The sequence below is a fragment of the Monodon monoceros genome, unplaced genomic scaffold (genome assembly GCF_005190385.1).
Source record: "Monodon monoceros isolate NGI ecotype Baffin Bay Population unplaced genomic scaffold, NGI_Narwhal_1 Super_Scaffold_4, whole genome shotgun sequence".
In the NCBI taxonomy this organism is placed as follows: domain Eukaryota; kingdom Metazoa; phylum Chordata; class Mammalia; order Artiodactyla; family Monodontidae; genus Monodon; species Monodon monoceros.
Window position 1 is genome coordinate 19,540,417 of NW_021703781.1, and position 23,643 is coordinate 19,564,059.

General features: G+C 37.7%; 1 protein-coding gene across 3 annotated transcripts in view; it reads left to right on the forward strand.

Moving 5' to 3' along the window:
* The window catches only part of CCAR1 (cell division cycle and apoptosis regulator 1), a 53,103-nt gene extending 38,641 nt beyond the window's left edge, over positions 1-14,462 (forward strand). For 2 of the 3 annotated variants that reach the window (XM_029245278.1, XM_029245281.1), the window contains 8 exons: positions 2,184-2,423; positions 2,813-2,924; positions 10,013-10,095; positions 10,508-10,654; positions 11,503-11,623; positions 11,852-12,037; positions 12,575-12,780; positions 14,111-14,196. In XM_029245278.1, the coding sequence (XP_029101111.1) occupies positions 2,184-2,423; positions 2,813-2,924; positions 10,013-10,095; positions 10,508-10,654; positions 11,503-11,623; positions 11,852-12,037; positions 12,575-12,780; positions 14,111-14,170 (1,155 nt within the window). In that variant the 3' untranslated portion in view covers positions 14,171-14,196. Of the gene's footprint in view, positions 1-2,183; positions 2,424-2,812; positions 2,925-10,012; positions 10,096-10,507; positions 10,655-11,502; positions 11,624-11,851; positions 12,038-12,574; positions 12,781-14,110 lie in introns of all 3 variants that reach the window. The other variant, XM_029245280.1, reaches the window with a different exon arrangement.
* The last annotated feature ends 9,181 nt before the right edge of the window (positions 14,463-23,643 follow it).

Here is a 23,643-nt window from a genome sequence, read left to right on the forward strand (position 1 = left end):
GACTACTGAGGCAATTAATAAACATGAAATGCATGTTTATTGATTTTGAAATAAACTACGTTACAATATTAACATATTTATATTTTTTGAAACATTGATAATTCCGGTAAGCCAGTGACCTTAAACATTATATACAATGTGATTTTATTTTTATTACCAATTGCCATAAATTTAACTCTTAACAGTGCCTGTCATGTAGTAATCATTCAAGAAGTAAATAAATGAAAAAAAATAGTCTTTGGTATTACTGCCTAAAAAGTATATACTGTATACCTAACGGATGCTGTAAGAGGATGCCAAATTAATGCTGTTCGGTGGAAACAAGGTGATTTAGGAACAGCCCTCTGCTAGCAGAATGATCCTTTTATTTTTCTTCCTCTCCACCTAACATACCCCCTTGGTTAGTTTCCTTTTAATCTGTCATTAGAATGTAAGTCATTTTGGTATACGAATTTAAAAGAAATTATTACTAAGAAAAACCGTATATCAATAATAAATAAATTTTTGACTGATTTAATTTTAATGCTAGGTGTATCTTTGTCTTTCACTGCTTGTAGATGAAAAGAGATGTAGAATTAATACTTAGCTTCTAGTTACTTCTCTAGGTTTCTTCCAAGCTAACACATTTTAACTGCTTTTTTGTTTTTTGATTATTTATTTATTTTTGGCTGCATTGGGTTTTCATTGGTGCACATGGGCTTTCTCTAGTTGTGGCGAGCGGGGGCTTCTCTTGTTGCGGAGCACAGGCTCTAGGCGCACGGGCTTCAGTAGTTGTGGCACGTGAGCTCAGTAGTTGTGGCTTGCGGGCTCTAGAGCGCAGGCTCAGTAGTTGTGGTGCACAGGCTTAGTTGCTCCGCGGCATGTGGGATCTTCCCGGACCTGGGATCGAACCCTTGTCCCCTGCATTGGCAGGTGGATTCTTAACCACTGCACCACTAAGGAAGTCCCTTAATTGCTTTTTATTTGAGTAATAGAAGATAGAAAAGTCTAAGAAAAATATGTGACTCTTGCTATTTACTTACACAAATGGAGATTTTATTTAATTTTTACATTAATGATTAAGAGAAAAGAATTCTCAACATCTTAATGGTCATTTTACTGATAATAGATTTCTTTTTATTTAAAATGTATAAAGATGGCATGAATGAAAGAAAAATACATTGTAAGATCAATTATAGTTTTAATACGTTGTATATTTCTTTCTGATCAGGAGAATAGTCTGAGTGAAGTGTTTTACCAATTATACTGAACACATTGCCAAAAATTACATATTTTAGAACTGTTGTAACTATTTCAAGTTCTAGACCCTTTTAATCTGTTGAATGCAATTTCCTTAGATGTATTTACATAGGGAATTCCCTGGCAGTCCAGTGGTTAGGACTCAGTGCTTTCACTGCCTGGGTCCAGGTTCAATCCCTGGTCGGGGAGTTAAGATATCCTACAAGCCATGCGGCATGGCCAAAAGAAAGAAAGAAAAAAAGATATATTTACATAGGATATTTAGTATATAATTTTAGGTTCATGAATATATTAAAGCTCATTATCCCTGGATCCTTGCATAGTAATAATGCTTACTCCCTACTCAAGAGTTTGATTTGGTTTCCCCTGCGTGGAATGCTCTTCTGGGTATCTATTTAATGGCTCATTCCCCTTGCTGCCCTCACATCACTTTTCAAACGTCACTTGATCAAAAAGGCCATCTCTGGCTACACTCCCTTGTTACTCTCTGTGCTCTTATCCTGCTTGTTTTTCTTATAATTCAATGTTGATTTGATTATTCCACACTTTGTCCCACTAGATTGTTAGCTTATGAGAGTTGGGATTTTTATCTGCTTTCTTCACTGCTGTATCCCCAGTGCCAAGAACAGTCCCTGGTACATAGTAGGCATTTCATAAAAACTTGTTGAGTACACCTCATGATAAATGTATATGATAAAGTAATGCAGTTATTATTTTTTGTAATATTTGGCCCAAAGTATACCAAACATAGTATTTATATCTTCAGGAGAGTTTTTGAGGATTTTGAGGCTACTCAGCATCATTGACATCAATTATTATAATTTTATTGTTACTGCACATTAATTGTCAGATGTGACAGATTATCATTTGATAAATTACTGATTTGCTGGATTTGTTCAATATTTCTATTAAAGTTGGCTGGGTTACTGTTTGTCTTTTTATAGGTTTCATTATTTGCAGAGCTTTTCAATGAAATGCTTCAAAGAGATTTTGGCGTCAGAATATACAAATCATTATTGTCTCTTCCTGAGAAAGAGGATAAAAAAGAAAAGGAAAAGAAAAGCAAAAAAGATGAGAGAAAAGATAAAAAAGAAGAAAGAGATGATGAAACTGAGGAGCCAAGACCCAAAAGGAGAAAATCAGGCGATGATAAAGATAAAAAAGAAGATAGAGATGAAAGGAAGGTCTGTAAATATTTCCAGGACCAGCAACCGGGTTTAGTTTCTAATTAGTCTTCTGGAGTGTAACACATAACAATGAATTCCATCAGAATAGTAAAATGTAAAGGCCAAACTAAAAACTTTTAGTGTATTATTAGAAATTTAAGTCTTTGAATTAAGCCTATATAAGCATCTATAACTAGTTTTCTGGTACTTTATTCTTTAAGGTATATAGCATGATGGTTTGATTTATGTACATTGTGAATGGTAGTTTATTCTTAAAGTATATTATTGTTACAAGATATTTATAATGTGATACTATTTCAAGTAAATTTAGTCAATTTAATGTTTTTCTTTTAGTCATTTGATGTTTGGTGAGATCTTGCTTAATTTTAAGACATTTTAAATTACAGAAAGAAGATAAAAGAAAAGATGATTCTAAAGATGATGATGAAACTGAAGAAGATAATAATCAAGATGAATATGATCCAATGGAAGCAGAAGAAGCTGAGGATGAAGAAGATGGTATGATTCCAATTTATTTTCCCTTAGGATGAAAAATACAATTTTTGTTTGGGGACTTTGTATCACTGAAATCTACAATTATTTTTTAGACTAGAAACAGTAAAATATTCTCTAGTGAAAATATGTTAAGTATTGTTTTACTAATTTTTAGGTGAGAGGATTGTTTTAAGAAATGTTATTTTTAACTATCATATGTTCCATATATAATTAATGGTAACTCAACTTGAGGGAAAAAAATTTCCCAAACGTGTTAAAATGTGTCATGAAAAGGTATAATAGTCTTCCTTGTTTCATAGAATATAATCTTCTTTAGAAAACTAATTAATTATGAAGACTATCATACAAGCAAAAGAGTACATATAGCATATAGAGTTTAAAGACTAATAATAATAAGCACCTGTATACCTATCACCTATGTTTTAAATAACAAACTTATCAGTAGTAATGATATTCAAAATACTTTACTAGTCATAGATGCCAGCCCTAAAGTACTTATGGAGTACCACTGAGTACCTGTCAGTTTCCATGTAGATTTGGGACTTTTTTTTTTTTAATTAATTAATTAATTATTTATTTATTTATTTATTTGATTATTTATTTGTTTGTTTGTTTATTTATTTATTTATTTATTTATGGCTGTGTTGGGTCTTCGTTTCTGTACGTGTGCTTTCTCTAGTTGCGGCGAGCCGGGGCCACTCTTCATCGCGGTGCGCGGGCCTCTCACTGTCGCAGCCTCTCTTGTTGTGGAGCACAAGTTCCAGACGCGCAAGCTCAGTAGTTGTGGCTCACGGGCCTAGTTGTTCTGCGGCATGCAGGATCTTCCCAGACCGGGGCACGAACCTGTGTCCCCTGCATCGGCAGGCGGACTCTCAACCACTGTGCCACCAGGGAAGCCCCCCAAATTTTTTTTTGAGGTGACAAAATCATAAGAGTTTTTTTGTTTTGGTAGTACATATCTTTGAGGATTATTACTACTTAAGGTGTTTTTGGTTTGCCTCTACATTTTTTCTTTCTACCGCAGCATTTTATTTTTCTTCTAATTGATGAAAATACTCAGACATAAAAGAAGTTGAGAGAATAGTGCATTGAATACCCTATATCCCACAGTTGATTCAGTAGTTAATATTTTATCTTATTTGTGTTGTCTGTGTGTTTGCATGTGTATGTTTCTGATCCATTTGAAAGTAGGAATTCTTCAACTTGCCTAAGAAAATACATTCTCTTAATCACAATTCCATAATCACCCCTAAGAAAATTAACAATAATGTCATACACCATCTATTGATGCCATCTAATGTGTAGTCTTAATTGTTCTAATAATTCAGTAGCAGTGATATAATATGCATATATCAGTATTTATTTTATCTTCATTATCTTCTCAATGAAGATTAGCCCTTTTTTCGGTTTTTTTGGCTGTGTTGGTTCTTCGTTGCTGTGCGTGGGCTTTCTCTAGTTGCGGTGAGAGGGGCTACTCTTCATTGTGGTGCACGGGCTTCTCATTGTGGTGGCTTCCCACTTTGTGGAGCTCGGGCTCTAGGCACGTGGGCTTCAGTAGTTGCAGCACGTGGGCTCAGTAGTTGTGGCTCAAGGGCTCTAGAGCGCAGACTCAGTAGTTGCAGCACGTGGGCTCAGTAGTTGTGGCTCAAGGGCTCTAGAGCGCAGACTCAGTAGTTGTGACACACTGGCTTAGCTGCTCTGAGGCATGTAGGATCTTCCCGGACCAGGGCTCAAACCCATCTCCCCGCGTTGGCAGGAGGATTCTTAACTGCAGCACCACCAGGGAAGTACCAAGATTAGCCTTTTTTACAGTCCCATTTTCTCTCCCCCATCCTCCCAGTATTGTTTTATCACTGCTTTTGTTAAATCACTGAACAGTGTTCTCATTATTTTATGTCAGAATGTCCTAGCTCTCATCCCTTAGTTGTCTTCTTTATTCCTTTTCTACCATATAACTCCCTTGGTGGTGGTCTCTTCCATTCTCCCAACTTTAAGTACAATCTGCATGTACTGACAGTTCTCAAATTTATATCTCAAGTCAGACTTCTCTTATTCTTCTATATCAGCTGCCTATTTGTCATCTCCACTTAAGCTATCTGACATTTCAAGATAAACATGTCTAAACCTGAACTCCTGCTTTTCCTTTTCACCATAAAGAAAACAAACAAAAAAATCCTCTACCTTCTGCCTTCCCCACCTCTTTTGATGGCAATCCCATCCTTAGAGTTGTTCAAGCTAAAATCTAGGAGTCATCCTTGACTCTCACTCTCTCTCTCTCTCTCTCTCTCTCTCTCTCTCTCTCTCTTTGTCATATTCCATTTCCAGTCTATCAGGAGGTCATATTGCCTCTATCTTCAAAATATAACCAGAATCAGACCATTTCTCAGCAGCGTCACTGATCTAACCTTAATCCAACCCATGTTGTTTCTTGCCTGGATTATTTTAATAGCCCCTTATACTGGTTTCCCTGCCTATCCCCTTCCTCTAAAGTCTCTTTTCAGTACAGTTGCCAGAATAACCTTTGTATTATTTAAGTCATTTATTTGTTCAAATTCTTACAGTTGCTCTCCATTTCACTCTATGAAAAAAGCCACAGTGTTTACAATGACCTGTAAGACCCTACCATATCAAGTCTTTAATTTTGTGTCTTACAACTCTTTGCACTTGTTCATTGCACCTCAGTCACTGGGACCTCCTTGAACCCATTATATATGTTCCTGTGTTAAGACCTTTGCATTGGCAGTTCCTTCTGCCTGCACGCTCTCCTAGAGACCCACCTTGCTGACTCCCTCAACACCTTCAGTCTCTGTTCAGCTATCGCTTTCTCAGGGAGGTCTGCTCTGCACCCTATTTAAAATTGCAGTCTCCTCCCCACCCCCACCAAAGTGCACATTCCTGATGCCTCCTTATCCCCTTCTACTTATAGAACTTATAACCTAGTCTACTCTACTGTTTACTTAGTTTACTTATTGTCTGTCTTCTTTCCACTTGAATATAAGCTCTTAATAAGAAAGAGATTTTTCTTTATTTTCTTTGCTGATATATATTGGAAGTTCCTAGAACAGCCTAAATATCCCAATAGGCTCTAAATAGATATTTGTTGAACTAATACCATAAACTGCAAAGCCAAGTAGGATGCTATGATTATAGTTTTGGGGTTTTTTTGGTTTCCTTGGAATTCCAATTGATGCTTGCTTATGTTATCATTTTTCCCCATACTTTGCATCTTATTATCCAATCAAGTTTCCAGAAGACCACTTTTTTCCTCATGGAAAAATAGAATTTGTGGTTAAAATATATATATATATATATATATATATATATTTGTGTGTGTGTGTATATATAGTGCCAGTTAATGTCTAAAATGGTGTTGAATCTTCTTAGTAATCAGAGGAGCAAATAACAGTGAGGGTCTAATTTTTACCTGTCAAATTGATGAAACTTAAGTTTCTAATAAAAGGTAACATCAGTTTAACAGGGGTAAAGAGAAGATTACTTTCACTCTTGGGGTGAGTTTAAATTGTTGCACCTTCTCTGGACAGAAGTTTGGAAATGTTAATTAACCATATCCTTTCAAATACCAACACGAATATTTATTTCATAATTATTTATAAAACAAAAAACTAAAATCAGTCTTAATATTCAACAATAGGGAATTATTTAAATGCATTTTGACATAGACATGCAATTAAATTCTGTGCAGTCATTGAAAAAGAAGTTAGAGGATAGTGATGCGGAAAAAGATTACCACATGGTTTTTATAGACGTAGACAGCATGTTCCAAGATGAGCAAGGATTACTTGGATTGTTTTTTCAGCCGTGCTGTGCGGCATGTGGGATCTTAGTTCCTCGACCAGGGATGGAACCCGTGCCCCCTGCACTGGGAGCGTGGAATCTTAACTACTGGACCACCAGGGAAGTCCCTGGATTTTTTAAAAAATACGTTAAAAATATAGGTTTCAGGGGAGATGGTTTCAAGTGACACCTTTCAAGTTAAATACTCAAAATAAGCTGGGTCATGTCTGTAAAATGTGAATAAATGAAAGGAGAGGTTTCTTAACCATTTCTTAACTGAGGAATCTGAGGCTCTTAGCACTAAATCAATTTACCCATGATAATAAAACTATAAAGCAGCTGAACCACTCTGTACTGTATTTTATATATATATATGAAATAATTAGGTTCCAAGGACATATTATCTCTCTTTCTTTAAAACAGTTTATTTCTGTTCCAATACATATCACAAACTCACCCATTTTAAGTGTATATAATTTAGTTTAATAATTTAACAATTTAATAATTCCTAGTAACTTCATAGAATTGTGAAACCATCACTACAATCCAGTTTTAGAACATTTATCTATTTCCTTTTTTTAATAACAACTTGAGATATAATTCACATATCAACCAGTTCACCCATTTAAAAGTATACAGCTCAGTTTTTTTTGTTTTTGTTTTGTTTTAATATGTATTTGGGTGGTACGCCGGTCTTAGGTGTGGCACGTGGGGTCTTCGTTGCCGAATGCAGAATCTTTTAGTTGCAGCATGCAGGATCTTTTTAGTTGCAGCTTGAGAACTCTTAGTTGCGGCATGTGGGATCTAGTTCCCTAACCAGGGATCGAACCCAAGCCCCCTGCATCAGGAGCATGGAGTCTTAGCCACTGAACCACCAGGGAAGTCCCAACTCACTGGTTTTTAATATATCCATCCATCACCACAGTCAATTTTAGAACATTTTCATTTCCACAAAAAGAAATCCTGTACTCATTAGCAGTCAGTCCCATTTCCCCCCCATCTCCTCAGCCCTAGGCAAGCACTAGTCAGCTTTCCATCTCTATAGATATTCTGGACATTTCATATATATAAATAGAATCATGCAGTATGCAATCTTTTGTGACTGGCTTCTTTTCACTTAGCATAATGTTATCAAGGTTCATGTGTGTTTTATCATGTATATTCTATTTAATATAAAGTTTTCTCTATATTGTTACTATTCGCGTACAACTTCTCACCTAAAGCAGTCTTTCCCAGAGTGTTCCAAAATATTAACAGGTATTAAGGTTAATAAAGTATACTGGGGTCAAATAAATTTGGGAAACTTGGGCTAAGCAAAGGTCTGCATGTTTTACTACAGAATTTCTTAGCTGCTTATGTATGTTGTGGATGTTCAAGAAGGGAATATAGGGCTTCCCTGGTGGCGCAGTGGTTGAGAATCTGCCTGCCGATGCAGGGGACACGGGTTCGTGCCCCGGTCCGGGAAGATCCCACATGCTGCGGAGCGGCTGGGCCCGTGAGCCATGGCTGCTGAGCCTGCGCGTCCGGAGCCTGTGCTCTGCAATGGGAGAGGCCACAACAGTGAGAGGCCCGCGTACCACAAAAAAAAAAAAAAAAGAAGAAGGGAATATAGTGTGAAATATTATAAATTTATGCTGTGTAATATCTCAAGCGCTAATTAACTCCTAGTGTTTACTGTATCTCCTATTTTATCAAGAAACCCTTTGTTACTCCGGGCTTTCTGATGGAGATCCATTTGAGAGATCCAGAAGCCTCTAGAAACAAAATTTCTCTTAAAATTGTTGACAGATCATTAAATATCGACAAAAAAGCTGTTTAGTTGTATATAATTCATGAAAGGATGATGTATTAGTTCACTAGGGCTACCATGAAAGGTACCTCAAACTGTTTAGCTCAAACAATAGAAATTTACTGTCTTCACAGTTCTGAAGGCCAAGTCTGAGATGAAGGAGTTAGCAGGGTTGGTTTCTTCTGAGGGCTGGGAGGAAGAGTCTGTTCCAAGCAGCTCTCCTCAGCTCTTGTAGATGGGCATCTTTTCCCTGTATTGTCACATCATGTTCTATCTGCATGTGTCTGTGGCTAAATTTCCCCTTTCTTTAAAGACAGCAGTCATTGTATTAGAGCTCACTCTAATAACCTCATTTTAACTTGATTATCTCTGTATAGATAAACCCTTTCTCCAAATAAGGCAACATTCTGAACTACTAGGGGCTTAGGACCTCAGCTTTGGAACTTTAGGGGATAACAGTTGAACCCATAACAGATTTATTCTTCAGTATTAGTTGAATAACAAGCTGTTAATGGTGCTTGACCTGAAGGCGATGGCTGAGGTCTTCAGGAACTGGGTAGCTTATGGATAGGTAAGAGAAAGGAGTTTACTTTTTGTCAGTTTTCTGTTTATTTATTAAGAATAATTTATCGAATTTCCTATCTTTTTTTAAAATTTATTTTATTTACTTTTGGCTGCGCTGGGTCTTCGTTGCTGTGCACGGACTTTCTCTAGTTGCGGCGAGCAGGGGCTACTCTTTGCGGTGCGCGGGCTTCTCATTGCAGTGGCTTCTCGTTGCAGAGCACGCGCTCTAGGCGTGTGGGCTTCAGTAGTTGTGGCACGTGAGCTCAGTGGTTGTGGCATGTGGGCTCCAGAGTGCAGGCTCGGTAGTTGTGGCACATGGGCTTAGTTGCTCCGTGGCATGTGGGATCTTCCTGGACCAGGGCTCGAACTCGTGTCCCCTGCATTGGCAGGCAGATTCTGAACCACTGTGCCAGCAGGGAAGCCCAAATTTCCTATCTTTTATCAAAGGACACATACATTATTGTCAGCAAATCTGGGTATTAATACTGTTAGGTCTTCTTTATTAAGAACATTTCAATTCTCATATGTAGTTTTATTTTGCAATAATCCATCTGCAGTTAGTTTTACTATATTGGCTGTTTTTCCTTTTATCTTGTAGTAAATATTCTCTGCCCTGTTTTGTTTAAATTTATGTTTCAATTTTTTGTATAAAATTCATTCATGTTTGGGAACTAATTCCCCCAAATATTTATTGAATTGAGTCCTTGTATTTGAATCAGTAAAGTCCATTTTTTTCTTCCCTGTAGTTTCTTTATAAATTTCTTCCTGTTCTTATTCTTTATAATTTTCTTATAAAATCCAAACTGTTTTTAGTCGTATAATATTTCTTTGTTTTTTTATCTTTTGAAAACTGATCAGTAATAGAAAAGTATTTTCAATCTGTACAGTTGTTGAAATTTTATCTATTAATGAGTCTTTTGCTGCTGTTGTATTTATTTTATAGATCGGGATGAGGAAGAAATAAACAAACGAGATGACAAAAGAGATATTAACAGATACTGCAAGGAGAGGCCCTCTAAAGATAAGGTATGTATTAAATACTGAAGTATATTTGACATACATTATTATGTTTAATGTGTACAACACAGTGATGGGACATTTCTGTATAATACTGTATTTTTTATAATATGATAATTTCCATTTCTTACATAATCCAGACTTATTATTAAACATAACTAAGTGATGAACTTTATTGATCCTTGTATATCTATATATTACCACTCATCAGAATTCAGTTGGTTGTATTTTGGTATTTGTGGTTTTGTCAGATAATCAGTATGTCTTACCTCTTTCTTCTCTATACATAAATCAGATCAATTCATTTTAGCTAAGATGAGGTAAAGATGTTTGCAGATTTTTGGTATTATATGGACACAGTCTAATTTTCTCACTTATCAGGGGTAAAAATTATGTACTGTATCTTCTGCATTTTCTTTAGGAAAAAGAAAAGACTCAGATGATCACAATTAACAGAGATCTGTTAATGGCATTTGTTTATTTTGATCAAAGCCATTGTGGTTACCTTCTTGAAAAGGATTTGGAAGAAATACTTTATACTCTTGGACTGCATCTTTCTCGGGCTCAGGTAATCTATCTCGTGAATATTTAAAATTAAAAGCATGTTTAAGTAACTTTGTCTTTTTAGTACCTTTGACTTTTTGAAATAGAAAAGCAATACAGGGACTTCCCTGGTGGTCCAGTGGCTAAGACTCTGTACTCCCAATGCAGGGGGCCCGGGTTCGATCCCTGGTCAGGGAACTAGATCCCACATGCCACAACTAAGACCCGGTGATGCAAAATAAATAAATAAATTTTAAATAAAAGCAATACAGGCTTATAGTAATACAGTTAAGCAATACTGAAATAAATAAAGTAAAAGAAGTTAAAAGTCTCTTCCTCTAGTTCCACTCCTTTGGCCTAATATATAAACTTCTAGATCCTTTTGTAAGCAACTCATATGTGTATATATATGATAGTTCCAGTTTTATAAACAACACATGAAATCATTCTAAACATACTGATGGACAACTTTTTTTCATTTAATAATGTATCATGGGCATTCTACCATGAAAATGGAGACCCATTTTGTTCTCTTTATTACTGCCTAGTATTCCATGGTATAGATGTGCCTTTATTGCCTTAACTAGTCCCAGTTGCTAAATGGCTTTCATTTTTTAGAATTACAAGCTATGGTTTAATAAACGTGTTTGTACGTATACGTTATGTATTGACGTTTTTATCAGACTTTTTTTGACAATTTTTTTCAAGTGATAATTTGATTTTAGGTTTATAGAGAAGACAGTTAAAAGCGTAAGTGCTCTAATTGAGTGGTAGTGGATACCTGAGATGCCATTGATGTTTATCATATGTGAAAATTAGAACACTGATGTTCAAGGAGAATCAAAAACTTATTTTCATCTTTTTAAATAACAGGTAAAGAAGCTTCTTAATAAAGTAGTACTCCGTGAATCTTGCTTTTACCGAAAATTAACGGACACCTCAAAAGATGAAGAAAATCATGAAGAATCTGAAGCATTGCAGGAAGATATGCTAGGTTTGAGTATATTATTTTAAGATCATGCCATTTTATAACCATATTATTAATTAAAGAAGAAAATAACATAATAAAATATGGTATCTTTTAGGGACTTCCCTGGCGGTCCAGTGGTTAAGACTCCGTGCTTCCCCTGCAGGAGGCACGGGTTCGATCCCTGGTCAGGGAACTAAGATCCCACATGCTGTGTGGCGTGGCCAAAAGAATATGGTTTCTTTTATATTATAGGAAACAGATTGTTACTTCCAACACCGATAGTAAAACAGGAATCAAAGGATATGGAAGAAAATGTTGGCCTTATTGTGTATAATGGTGCAATGGTCGATGTAGGAAGCCTCTTGCAAAAATTGGAAAAGAGTGAAAAAGTACGAGCTGAAGTGGAACAGAAGCTGCAGTTACTAGAAGAAAAGACAGGTAAGGAAAAGCATTGGATATGAGGTACTTTTAACACTCTATTGGGATATATATGTGTACACACGTATATACATACCTATACTTGTGCATATCCATACCTTGTTTTAGTCTAGACACATAATGTAAGTTTACTTTTCACCATTTCTGTTAAAGGTTATAAAATTGCTTAGCTTTATAAGAATTAATCTTAGATCTTCATGTGCATTCTCAAGTTCGATTGTTGTTCTGTTGCATCCTTTTAATCCTCCCCTAGTTCCACTTAGTCTTCATTAGTTTCTGCTACTTTCTCTAGTCTGTACAATTATCTTAAAATGGAACTTGGATTTAGAAGTAATACTACGTAAAACTTAATTTAAATGAAATGAGTTATTACAGTGTGCTTTATAACTATTAAAATTGACACTTGTGGCCAGTTTAAAGAATTATATACACTTTTTATTCTCCTAGCTTAAGTATTTTTAACCTCAGAGTTAAATTGGAAATTTTAAAGGGTAAGATGGTGAATTTTGTTTTGTTTTGTTTTGTTTTTTTTGACAGATGAAGATGAAAAAACCATATTAAATTTGGAGAATTCCAACAAAAACCTCTCTGGTGAACTCAGAGAAGTTAAAAAGGACCTTAGTCAGTTACAAGAAAACTTAAAGATTTCAGAAAGCATGAATTTGCAATTTGAAAACCAGCTGAATAAGACAATCAGAAACTTATCCACAGTAATGGATGAGATCCACACTGTTCTTAAGAAGGTTAGCTGTTTTGTACCTTCAACATTTTCATAGTTTATTCCTTTTCTAAAAAGTCTATTTCTGGCAAATTTAATATTATTAAGCTCTTAGTGGCTTTTCTAACAGAAAATAGTGGTAGCATTCTGTCCTTCATTAGATTAGTCAAAAGCAATTCCCCAAAGATGGTATTTTCCTAGAACTTACTTCAGATGTCAACATGATTTATGTGTCCAGACTTTTTTTTTTTAATTTATTTTTGGCCACATTGGGTCTTCATTCCTGCGAGCAGGCTTTCTCTAGTTGTGGCGAGTGGGGGCTACTCTTCATTGTGGTGTGGTGGCTTCTCTTATTGCGGAGCATGGGCCCTATGCGTGCAGGGTTCAGTAGTTGCAGCATGCCGGGTTCAGTAGTCGCAGCACGCAGGCTCAGTAGTTGCAGCACGCAGGCCCTACAGCACATGGACTTCAGTAGTTGTGCACGGGCTAAGTTGCTCTGCGGCACGTGGGATCTTCCCAGACCGGGTATCAAACCTGTGTCCTCTGCATTAGCAGGCAGATTCCTAACCACTACACAACCAGGGAAGTCCTGGTGTGCAGACTTCTTAAAAAGCAAGTTTCACTTGCATTTCTTTTAGAATCAGAGGTTGAGTTTGAACTTGAGGAAGAAAAGCCATTCACTTTTTTTTTTTTTTTTTTTTGTGGTACACGGGCCTCTCACTGTTGTGGCCTCTCCTGTTGCGGAGCACAGGCTCCGGACGCGCAGGCTCAGTGGACATGGCTCATGGGCCCAGCCACTTGGCGGCATGTGGGATCTTCCTGGACCGGGGCATGAACCCGTGTCCCCTGTATTGGCAGGCGGACTCTCAACCACTGCGCCACCAGGGAAGCCCCATTCACTTCTTTTTTAAACCCATTTATTGGGCAGAGTTGAGAAACTTTTTGACACTATCAAAATTAATTTATTAGTATTCTTTGTCTCAAAAATAACTAGTAACTCAGTGCCCTTGTAAACTAACTTCAGTAATTGAGAGACCTTCCACCTCCTGGGTCTCACTCAGAACAAGAAGACAAAAAAGAAAAACTACAGTGCAAGGAATATACTGCTGTTAGTAATATAGTCCTAAGAACCTCTAATTTCTTAGGATTTAGATGGCTTTCTCAAATACTAGAAGTCATTCTGCACAGAATTGAGAGATTTCTTTCCTACTCTCCCCTTCCCCCCACCCGGTTCAATTTTCCATAGATGGTGAAATGGGCTATCTGCAGTATCTCTGTTTAGTAATGATGATTATTTTTAAAGTTACATTTAAGAGAATTTAATAAAATATACTTTTCCTTTGTGTATTTTATAGGATAATGTGAAGAATGAAGATAAAGATCAGAAATCTAAGGAGAATGGTGCAAGTGTATGATAAAATACATGTAGTGATGAAGAATGCTGATAAGTAATGTAATATATAAAATCATGATACAAGAATGTTTGAAAGTGATGCATGTTTGATTTTAGTAGTATAAATATCTGTTAGTTCAAATGATGTATAAAGTTTTATGAATGTGAGAGTCTTTGCTTTTGAAAATTGCTTGTAATTCCTGGCATCCAAATTATTAAACACTCCTTGAGTGAAATAATTTTGCATTGCAAAATGTTTTAGGATGAACTTTGTTATAGTTTTAACCCCAATAAAGTTCATCAGTTTAATTGACGGTAGTGTTCAATTACAAATCTCTTTTATTAAAAACCTAGACAGTTGTAATTTTATTTATAGAATTATCATTACTAGTTTTTTTTTGTTGTTTTTTTTTTTTGCTGTATGCGGGCCTCTCACTGTTGTGGCCTCTCCCGTTGTGGAGCACAGGCTCTGGACGTGCAGGCTCAGTGGTCATGGCTCACGGGCATGTGGGATCTTCCCGGACCGGGGCACGAACCCGTGTCCCCTGCATCGGCAGGCAGACTCTCAACCGCTGCGCCCTCAGGGAAGCCCTCATTACTAGTTTTTTAAAAAAAATTTAGCCTTTTAAAATTTCAGTATGGGGCTTCCCTGGTGGTGCAGTGGTTAAGAATCCACCTGCCAATGCAGGAGAGACAGGTTTGAGCCCTGGTCCGGGAAGATCCCACAGGCCGCAGAGCAACTAAGCCCATGTGCCACAACTACTGAGCCTGCACTCTAGAGCCTGCGAGCCAGAATTATTGAAGCCCGCATGCCTAGAGCCCATGCTTGGCAACAAGAGAAGCCACCACAATGAGAAGCCCGCGCAACACAACGAAGAATAGCCCCCCCCGCTCAATGCAATTAGAGAAAGCCCGCGGGCAGCAACGAAGATGCAATGCAGCCAAAAATAAATTTAAAAAATTTCAGTATGAATCATAAAATAGGATTCTGCTTAAATTTTGCAAGTTTTTTGGACCACACTTTTTTTTGTTACTTGTCCTTAAATCCTCTCCAATTTTCAGTCTCTAAAAACATTTATTAAAAATTTAACTCATCCAAACGACAGTACATCAAAAACTAAGTAAATAATTGTTAATTGCCATTGTTATTATATATGTTAGGCTTTACATAAAACACATAGTTTTGATGTTAATGTTAACTGCTTTCAATTAACTGTTCTAGTTTCCCAGAATAGCACCTATATTACTTTTAATTTTGAGGGTTTTTTTTTTTTAAATGCAGTATATGTCAAACGTACGGTCTAGTACCAAGCCAGTAGATGTCAGTATGATGCCTTAAGTTAAGCCTTCCTTAATTAAAAATAGTTTGTTTTATTAGTCTGTGTATTTCCTTCAGAATTTTAGATATATAATAGTTAATAAACTATTGAGTGAAAAGGTAGGAAATGTGACATACTCTAAAGCAGTGGTTCTCAACAGGGGGTGCATTAGCCCCCAGAAGACGTTTAGCAGTGCCTGGAGACATCTGTACCCTTCCCACCAAGGTGAATGCCACTGGCATGTAGGTGGTCGAGGCCAAGGACTTGGCTGAATCACCTGCTTTGCATGGGACGGCCCCCCGCAACAAAGGGTTGCCCAGCCCCATATGTCAGTAGTGCCCCGCTGGAAAAACTCTGGTCTAAAGGAGTACAGGGTTAAAAATGACATGTCTTTGAGATAACACTAGTGGAAGCTGAATTGCATCTGTAGCAAATATCAGGTTTTCTGTATGTAAATAACCCTCCCTGGAACGTTTCACTGTCAGAGAATTATATAGTATATTAGGGTTTTTATATTTTATTTTGCTAGAATAATGATTTGGTGTTCCAAACGGGTTAATAGGAGAATGTAAGTGCCCTGTTACATGTATCTTAAGCTGAATGGAATCCACGTAGCTCTTACTAAGAAATAGATTAAAATACCTAAAATTCTTTCAAACCAGTTTTTTTTCTTTTTACCTTAAGTTGCTCTTTCTGATTGTAGTGGTTTGTTGAACTTCTCTGAGGTTGAATTACTGATTGACCCATAATTATACAGTTACTGTATAAATGTTTCTCTATCTTTTAGGTAAGATAAATCATTACAGGGTAGTTAGAAAGTTTTTTCTCCGAGGAAAATCCTGGAGATAATCTTTTAACTAAAAGACAGTGAAGAATATAGTTCTTTAATACAGTATGATTTTGAATGAGAAAAATCATTATAAAGTCTACCTGTCAGACTTATTTTTCCCAGAGATAGTTAAATGAGAATAATATTGGGAGAATGGAGAAAAAATATAAATCTTTCCATTATATTATTACTTAGAGGTAAATTAGAAGTGGAAAATGAGATGAGTAAGCTAGGGGGGAAAAAACTACATATAGAATAATTGGTTTTAGTGAAAGTGAGGTAAAGAGAACCTGTTTTTGTCTTTCTAAACTGTTTTGGATTTTCATTCAGAAGTAAACATGCGGTCTGTTCTTATATTCTATCAGCTGACATTGACCAAACCAAAAAAAACTTAATCAGATAACAAAGTAGGTCTATGATAACATTTAATTTTGTTTTCCCATTTTTTTAATGTTCTGGATGCCTGTTTTTGTATTTCTAATACTCATTTAAGTCATTTTAAGACAATGAAATTTTAAGATTTTAATATTTCTTTCTGAATATTGCCTAAGTTGTAGAAAATTACTCCTCAAAATGTAACAGCACAAAAAATCCTTTTTAAAGAGAATTACAGTGACACTTAGACTTTATATGTGTACAACTTTTCACTCTCAAAAGAAACATGTGAAGACCCTGAACTGGGTGGGCTGGGGTAAGTGGGACAGACTAGCTGATGCTCTTTTCGTCTGTCCTTTCTATGCACCCTGAAGGCTCACAGTGCACTTCACGTGTTACCATACAAGTGCACCTCACCCCTTGCACAAGTGCATGACGTGCGGAGAACAGTCCATCTGTTGTGTACCCCTGGGCAACTCATTCTCTCTTTATACCCTAAGAGTGGCCAGGATATGGAGTTGTACCTTTGCTAAGGGGTCAAGCTTTGGGGACTTTTGTCAAAGATGGACTCAGGAGGAAAGACACTTGAAGATGCTTTTACATTGGTAAATCTTAGTATTCATCTTCAGCACCAGTGGAGACATGAACTTGGACGCAGGACCAAAGACCATGACAATTCCAAGAGTCTCAGCTCTCAGGTACCTCCCCTATGCTGCAGCTGAGGGAAAAATCTCAGGTGCCTTTGTTTTGTGGGCCACGGGGTCTTAGCTGAGATCATGGGGACAAACAGCAGGGATTTGTGCCACAGTGACAGTTGTGTTGTGCCTTAATACAAAGGCAGTTACTTCTTTCTGGTCAGTAAAGCAGTATTTGTTAGAGGGCAAAAAAAAAAAAAAGCTTGGAAATTTCTAATTTTCTGCTAAAGAAAGGCATTTGGAATACGTTAAACATGGATGAGTTTGCTTATTAAACTATGGGTGAGGACTTGCCTGGTGGCACAGTGGTTGCAGGGGACACGGGTTCGAGCCCTGGTCTGGGAAGATCCCACGTGCTGCAGAGCAACTAAGCCCGTGCACCACAGCTACTGAGCCTGCGCTCTAGAGCCTGCGAGCCACAACTGCTGAAGCCCGTGTGCCTAGAACCCATGCTCCGCAACAAGAGAAGCCACCGCAATGAGAAACCCACGCACCACAATGAAGAGTAGCCCCCGCTCGCCACAACTAGAGAAAGCCTGCGTTCAGCAACAAGACACAGTGCAGCCAAATAATAAGGACAGGAAGGAAGGGAGGGAGGAAAGAAGGAAGGAAAGAAAGAGATATTAGTTTCAGGAAGATGTAATAGACATACTTTCCTGTATTCTTCCCATTTAACGATAACTAAAAAACTCTGGGACATGTCCACACACCCATGTTCATCGCAGCATTCTCTATATTAGCTATAATAGTAGGAAAGTTGTTAAAAGTAAATCCTAAGTGTCTCATCACAAGGAATAAAACTTTTTTTTATCTATATGAGATGAAGAATGTTAACTAAAATTATTGTGGTAATCATTTCACAATATATGCAAGTCATTATGCTGTACACCTTAAACTAATACAGTGCTGTATGTCAATTATATGTTAATAAAACTGGGGGAAATTTTTAAAATATATAAACAGGAATAAAAAACTCGATGACATAGCACTTCCACTCCTAGGTGTATACCCAAGATAAATCAAAAGATATGTCCACACAAAAACTTGTTACATGAATGTTCACGGTAGCATTATTCATAATAGCCAGATTGACTGGTTCTCTTCCAGAAACAGTATCTCAAAGATTAAAAATTCATCTCCTAGCAACATTTCCAACAGCCAGGTGAATGCCTCCTAAATTTGCAAAGCTGGTAAAAACCCTGGGATTAAATAACAGATGGATTTGGGAAATGGCATAAGTGCAGCCCAAGGCTAGTGTACTTTGTGCTTTAAAGAAGAATGGTTCAAAGTAGGTTTTAATTAAATATTTATGTTATAGCCAGAAATAGCAAGTGGTCTTTGTGTGGTCAGGGACTGGCTTTCAAAAGGTCTATCTAAGAAAGAAAATGAATGGGCATTAAATATTTATTCTTTATATGTTAGAAATAGATTCTGTTCTTTCCCTGCCTGAAGGAAGATAAAAAAGGCTAGAGATAGGCTTCCCTGGTAGCGCACTGGTTGAGAGTCTGCCTGCCGATGCAGGGGACACGGGTTTGTGCCCCATTCCGGGAGGATCCCACATGCCGCGGAGCGGCTGGGCCCGTGAGCCATGGCCGCTGAGCCTGCGCGACCGGAGCATGTGCTCCGAGACCACAACAGTGAGAGGCCCGCGTACCGCAAAAAAAAAAAAAAAAAAAGGCTAGCGATAACCAGTGAGCTGCATTTGGAAATACAATCTTACAAAGACTAGGAGGCTAGGTTCAACTATTAAGTGGATATGAGGTTCTACTGAGGCCAAATAATATGAAATATTAAACCCTTTACCATTTAGCTGGGGACCACGAGGGAATAACTTTCCATTGTTTTTGGCTGAATTTTTTCACCTTTAGAATGGGAAAAATAACATGACAAATTTCTTTGCTGAAGCATAGGCTACTAACTGCTGTATTAATTTTCCAAACCCTTATATGACCCTTGCAAAGAATTTATCATAGCAAACTAAACCCAAGACAAGTTTATGTTTTTGATTTATCTTGAATCTGAAAATTTAGAATGATCATAAACCACACAGCGTGCAAATTCCTCATATTTTGTCTCTTTAGATGTGAGAAAGTTTTGAACTCCCAAGATCAGTGTTGTAATAACTCTATATAACGGCTTCCTAGAGATCACATTTAAACTTGTACCCTGCTCTTTATGATGCTTCATTTGCCTGAATTGCTACAGCAATAGCACAGTATCAATTGTTATTGGACCAAAGGTAAAATTTGCACCTGATTTAGTAGCCCAGAGAATTTTTAGGCGAAAGCCATGAAAACACAAATGCTAATTTTAAAAAAAGTGTTCGGAAAAAGTTCCATTCTGAAGTTAAATTAATCCCCCAAATTTGAGAATCCAGAACAAACTTCATGTGAAGAGGCACCATCTTAACCACATGTTAACAATAATGAAACTGCAGTATTGCAGTAAAGGAGAAGAAGTGATTATATGACATTCTTTGACGTTAGGTGCAGGGCACATGGGTTCTAAAACTGGTGAATTGGAAAGCCATCTGCCCTCGAGAGCAGATGTAAAACAATGCCAAGATCCAAATATTTAAAAGATGATTGAAATATCTAAACCTGGACTTCAAAATATTTTTAAAGTTTTTAAATAACTTAGTAAAGCTTAGCATAACTTAGTAAATATCTACTTAGAAAATACAAAGGGGGAAAATCCAATGAGAGATAACCCAGAAACTAGTTACCCCAGCAATGCCCACAATAAGATTTTTGTTACCCTTAGAAGGAGGCTCTCCTAAGATATTCATACACTTTATATGAACAAAATCTCAACGTGCAGTTTCACAACAGCTTAGGGTCTACTATAGAAAACACAAGGACTCTTTAAAAGCATTGGTTTTGCTTCCCGTCTGGAGTTTACCTTTAAGCAAGAGTACTGCTGGAGCAATGCTGAATGTCTGGGAAAGCAAGAAGCTTGTGGATCATAGCTTTTACCTCCAGAGACTTCAGTTTCCTAAGGTAGTCTTTATCTGCAGACTGCTAAGAGTTCCCAGGCAACCAAGAGCTAAACATGACCAAGCTCTAAAAACAGAAAAAATTAACTGGAGTTGAAGGCTAAGCTTTAGGATGGCAGGGTTCTTATTTCATTCCAAATTCAGGTTTACCCTGGATTTGATTTCACTCAGTTTGAAATTAGGATGGCTCACACTAAAAAAAATATTAAATATATGAAAATGCTTAGATATTTTTGATAAATAAACATCTGTAAAACCACCTGAGGCAGTTAAGCCTGCATTTCAGCCCTGCCTAGCTAGAAGTTTCAGATATCTTTAAACTGTAGATTTAGGCGCACCAGGTTTCTGATCTAATCCAAACTGCCTGACCTGTTTTGAGGCGTTACACCACTAGGTAGGATTTATCACTTTCATTGTCTTTAAATGTGGTGTGAACCCAAATGCCACCACCCTCACCAAACTCTAATCTTCAATTAAAATCTGTGCAGATGAGCTTCTACCTGGCTCCTGGCTTCTGCCTTCCTTGCAGAACCTGAGGCCCCAGCTCTGAATCCTGCCTCTATGGTTGGGATCCTGACAGTCTGCAAAATCCTCCCTTCTTTAGGGGCTGGACTCTGTATTCATGAGCTTGACACTGGTTGAGGGCTAATTCCAACTGATCAATTTCCCCTGGAACTAAGATTATAATCTGCCTAATTTTCAGTAATACTGACAAGGCCTGGAAGATTACCATCTTTGCGCCCCCTTTGCTCTCCTACCCACCAGACGGAACTTTGGACCGTGAAGTCAGTCATTCCACATTAGTTAGATTATGTTCAGTATCTGACACCTCACAAAGGAATTATATAGTCACATCAGCTTGAGGATGAGAAGTGAAAAAAAAAACTATAAAGACTGATTTAATTCAGTTGCTTAAGCAGTTGTGACCCTTCCCATAAACTATTTCAAAGTATATAGCTTCTCAAAGTGACTACGCTGCAGGTTCCCGGACTTGCTTTCAGTCATTCAACAAATATTTCAGTGTCTATCCATTGTAAGAATATTTACCAATGGATTAATATTTACCCCTCCTGAGAAAGCCCAAAATGCTCAGATAATATCTCCAAGACAACAGCTACTTTTCTTGGAGTTTTGAAAATCACATATCAGCACTTTGTTATAAAAGCAGAAACAAACACACCATTGTGAAGCAATTATACTCCAATAAAGATGTTAAAAAAAAAATCACATATCAGTAGGAAAAACTGCTCTCTGTGTATACCTTAGTTCAGAGGTTCTCCAAGCATGTTAACTTAGAAAGGCAGCAGCAGTACCCGGGAACTTGTTAGAAATGCAAATTCTTGAGCCCTACCCCAGACCGTCTCAATCAGAAATTCTGGGGATGGGACTCAGCTATCTGTGTTTTAACAAGACTCCCAGGTGATTCTGATGCTTACTAGTTTAAGAACCACTGCCTTAGTTTAGGCCCAGTGATCAGATTCCACCATTAATGGGGCTGAAACAAGGAGATGACTCTGACTTAAGTAGTACCCTACCTGAATACCTGACATAATATGTCCTCTCTACAACAAGAAAAACCAAGTGTATAATTTATGGTCAAAAGTATTTGTGGACTTAACCCTCATTCATGTATAAGCCTGCGGCTTGTTTTTTATTTATTTTTTTAAACCCAGCAGTTCTTTTTTGGGGGGGTGCTACATTGGGTCTTTGTTGCTGTGCGCAGGCTTTTCTAGTTGTGGCGAGCGGGGGCTACTCCTCTTTGTGGTGCACAGGCTTCTTGCTGCGGTGGCTTCTCCTGTTGCAGAGCACGGACTTTAGGTGTGGGGCTTCAGTAGTTGTGGCACACGGGCTCAGTAGTTGTGGCTCACAGGCTTAGTTGCTCCGCGGCATGTGGGATCTTCCCGGGCCAAGGATCGAACCTGTGTCCCCTGCATTGGCAGGCAGATTCCTAACCTCTGCACCACCAGGGAAGTCCCCTGAGGCTTGTTTTTATTTTATTTTATTTTTATAAATTAATTTATTTGGGGCTGCGTTGGGTCTTTGTTGCTGCGCACAGGCTTTCTCTAGTTGCGGCGAGCGGGGGCTACTTTTCGTTGCGGTGCACGGACTTTTCATTGCTGTGGCTTCTCTTGTTGCAGAGCACAGGCTCTAGGCGCGCAGCCTTCAGTAGTTGCAGCACACAGGCTCATTAGTTGTGGCTCACAGGCTCTAGAGCACACTCTCAGTAGCTGTGGCGCATGGGCTCAGTTGCTCCACGACACGTGGGATCCTCCCTGACCAGGGCTTGAACCTGTGTCCCCTGCATTGGCAGGCGGATTCTTAACCACTGTGCCACCAGGGAAGCCCCAAAACTAATATTTCTAATTTAAAATGTGATATAGAGTATGATTCCATTTTCCTAAATTTCTTTCTTTCTTTCTATATTTATCTAGAAAGATGTTCACCTTGTTAAAGATAATAATTTCTGGGTGGTAGAATTTCAAGTGAATTTTTTTCTTTTTGTACTTTAAATTTTTAATAATGAAATAATGATGTATCATTTTTCAGAAATAATAGAGGCATTCTAATCTTTATTTTTTGGCCATGCGCACGACACGCAGGATCTTAGTTCCCTGACCAGGGATTGCACCCGCGCCCCCTGCATTGGAAGCACGGTGTCTTAACCACTGGACTGCCAGGGAAGTCCCGAGAGGCATTCTAAAAAAAATGTGTGGTTTGGGGGAAGATTGGGAGATATTAATGTCCCCAAAGAAATGTCTACAATCTAGAAAACCTGGTAGATCTCCTTTCTGAGTGGTCGTAATCGGTTTAAAAGAATTTTCTTTTCCTGTTGTCCACTAGTGTGATTTACCTCTCGTTACCATTTGGCAATTTGAATATCCAAGAGGGACAGTTTATTGGTTTAAAAACAATTCTTGACTTAAAATTCATTTGAGGAACATGGAGACAGTATGGGTGTATGTGCCCTCTTAACAGCCTAAATATAAATATTAATATATAATACTATTATAAATATTATGAATAATATAAATATAAAAGGCTGCATTGACATAAAAAACAAACCATGACATTGTGAATGTACTGACTGTCACTGAATTGTTCATGTTATTTTATTTATTTATTTTTGGGTGCGTTGGGTCTTCGTTGCGGTGCGTGGGCTTCTCATTGTGGTGGCTTCTCGTTGTGGAGTACAGGCTCTAGGCGCGTGGGCTTCAGTAGTTGTGGCATGTGGGCTCAGTAGTTGTGGCACACGGGCTTAGTTGCTCTGCGGCATGTGTGATC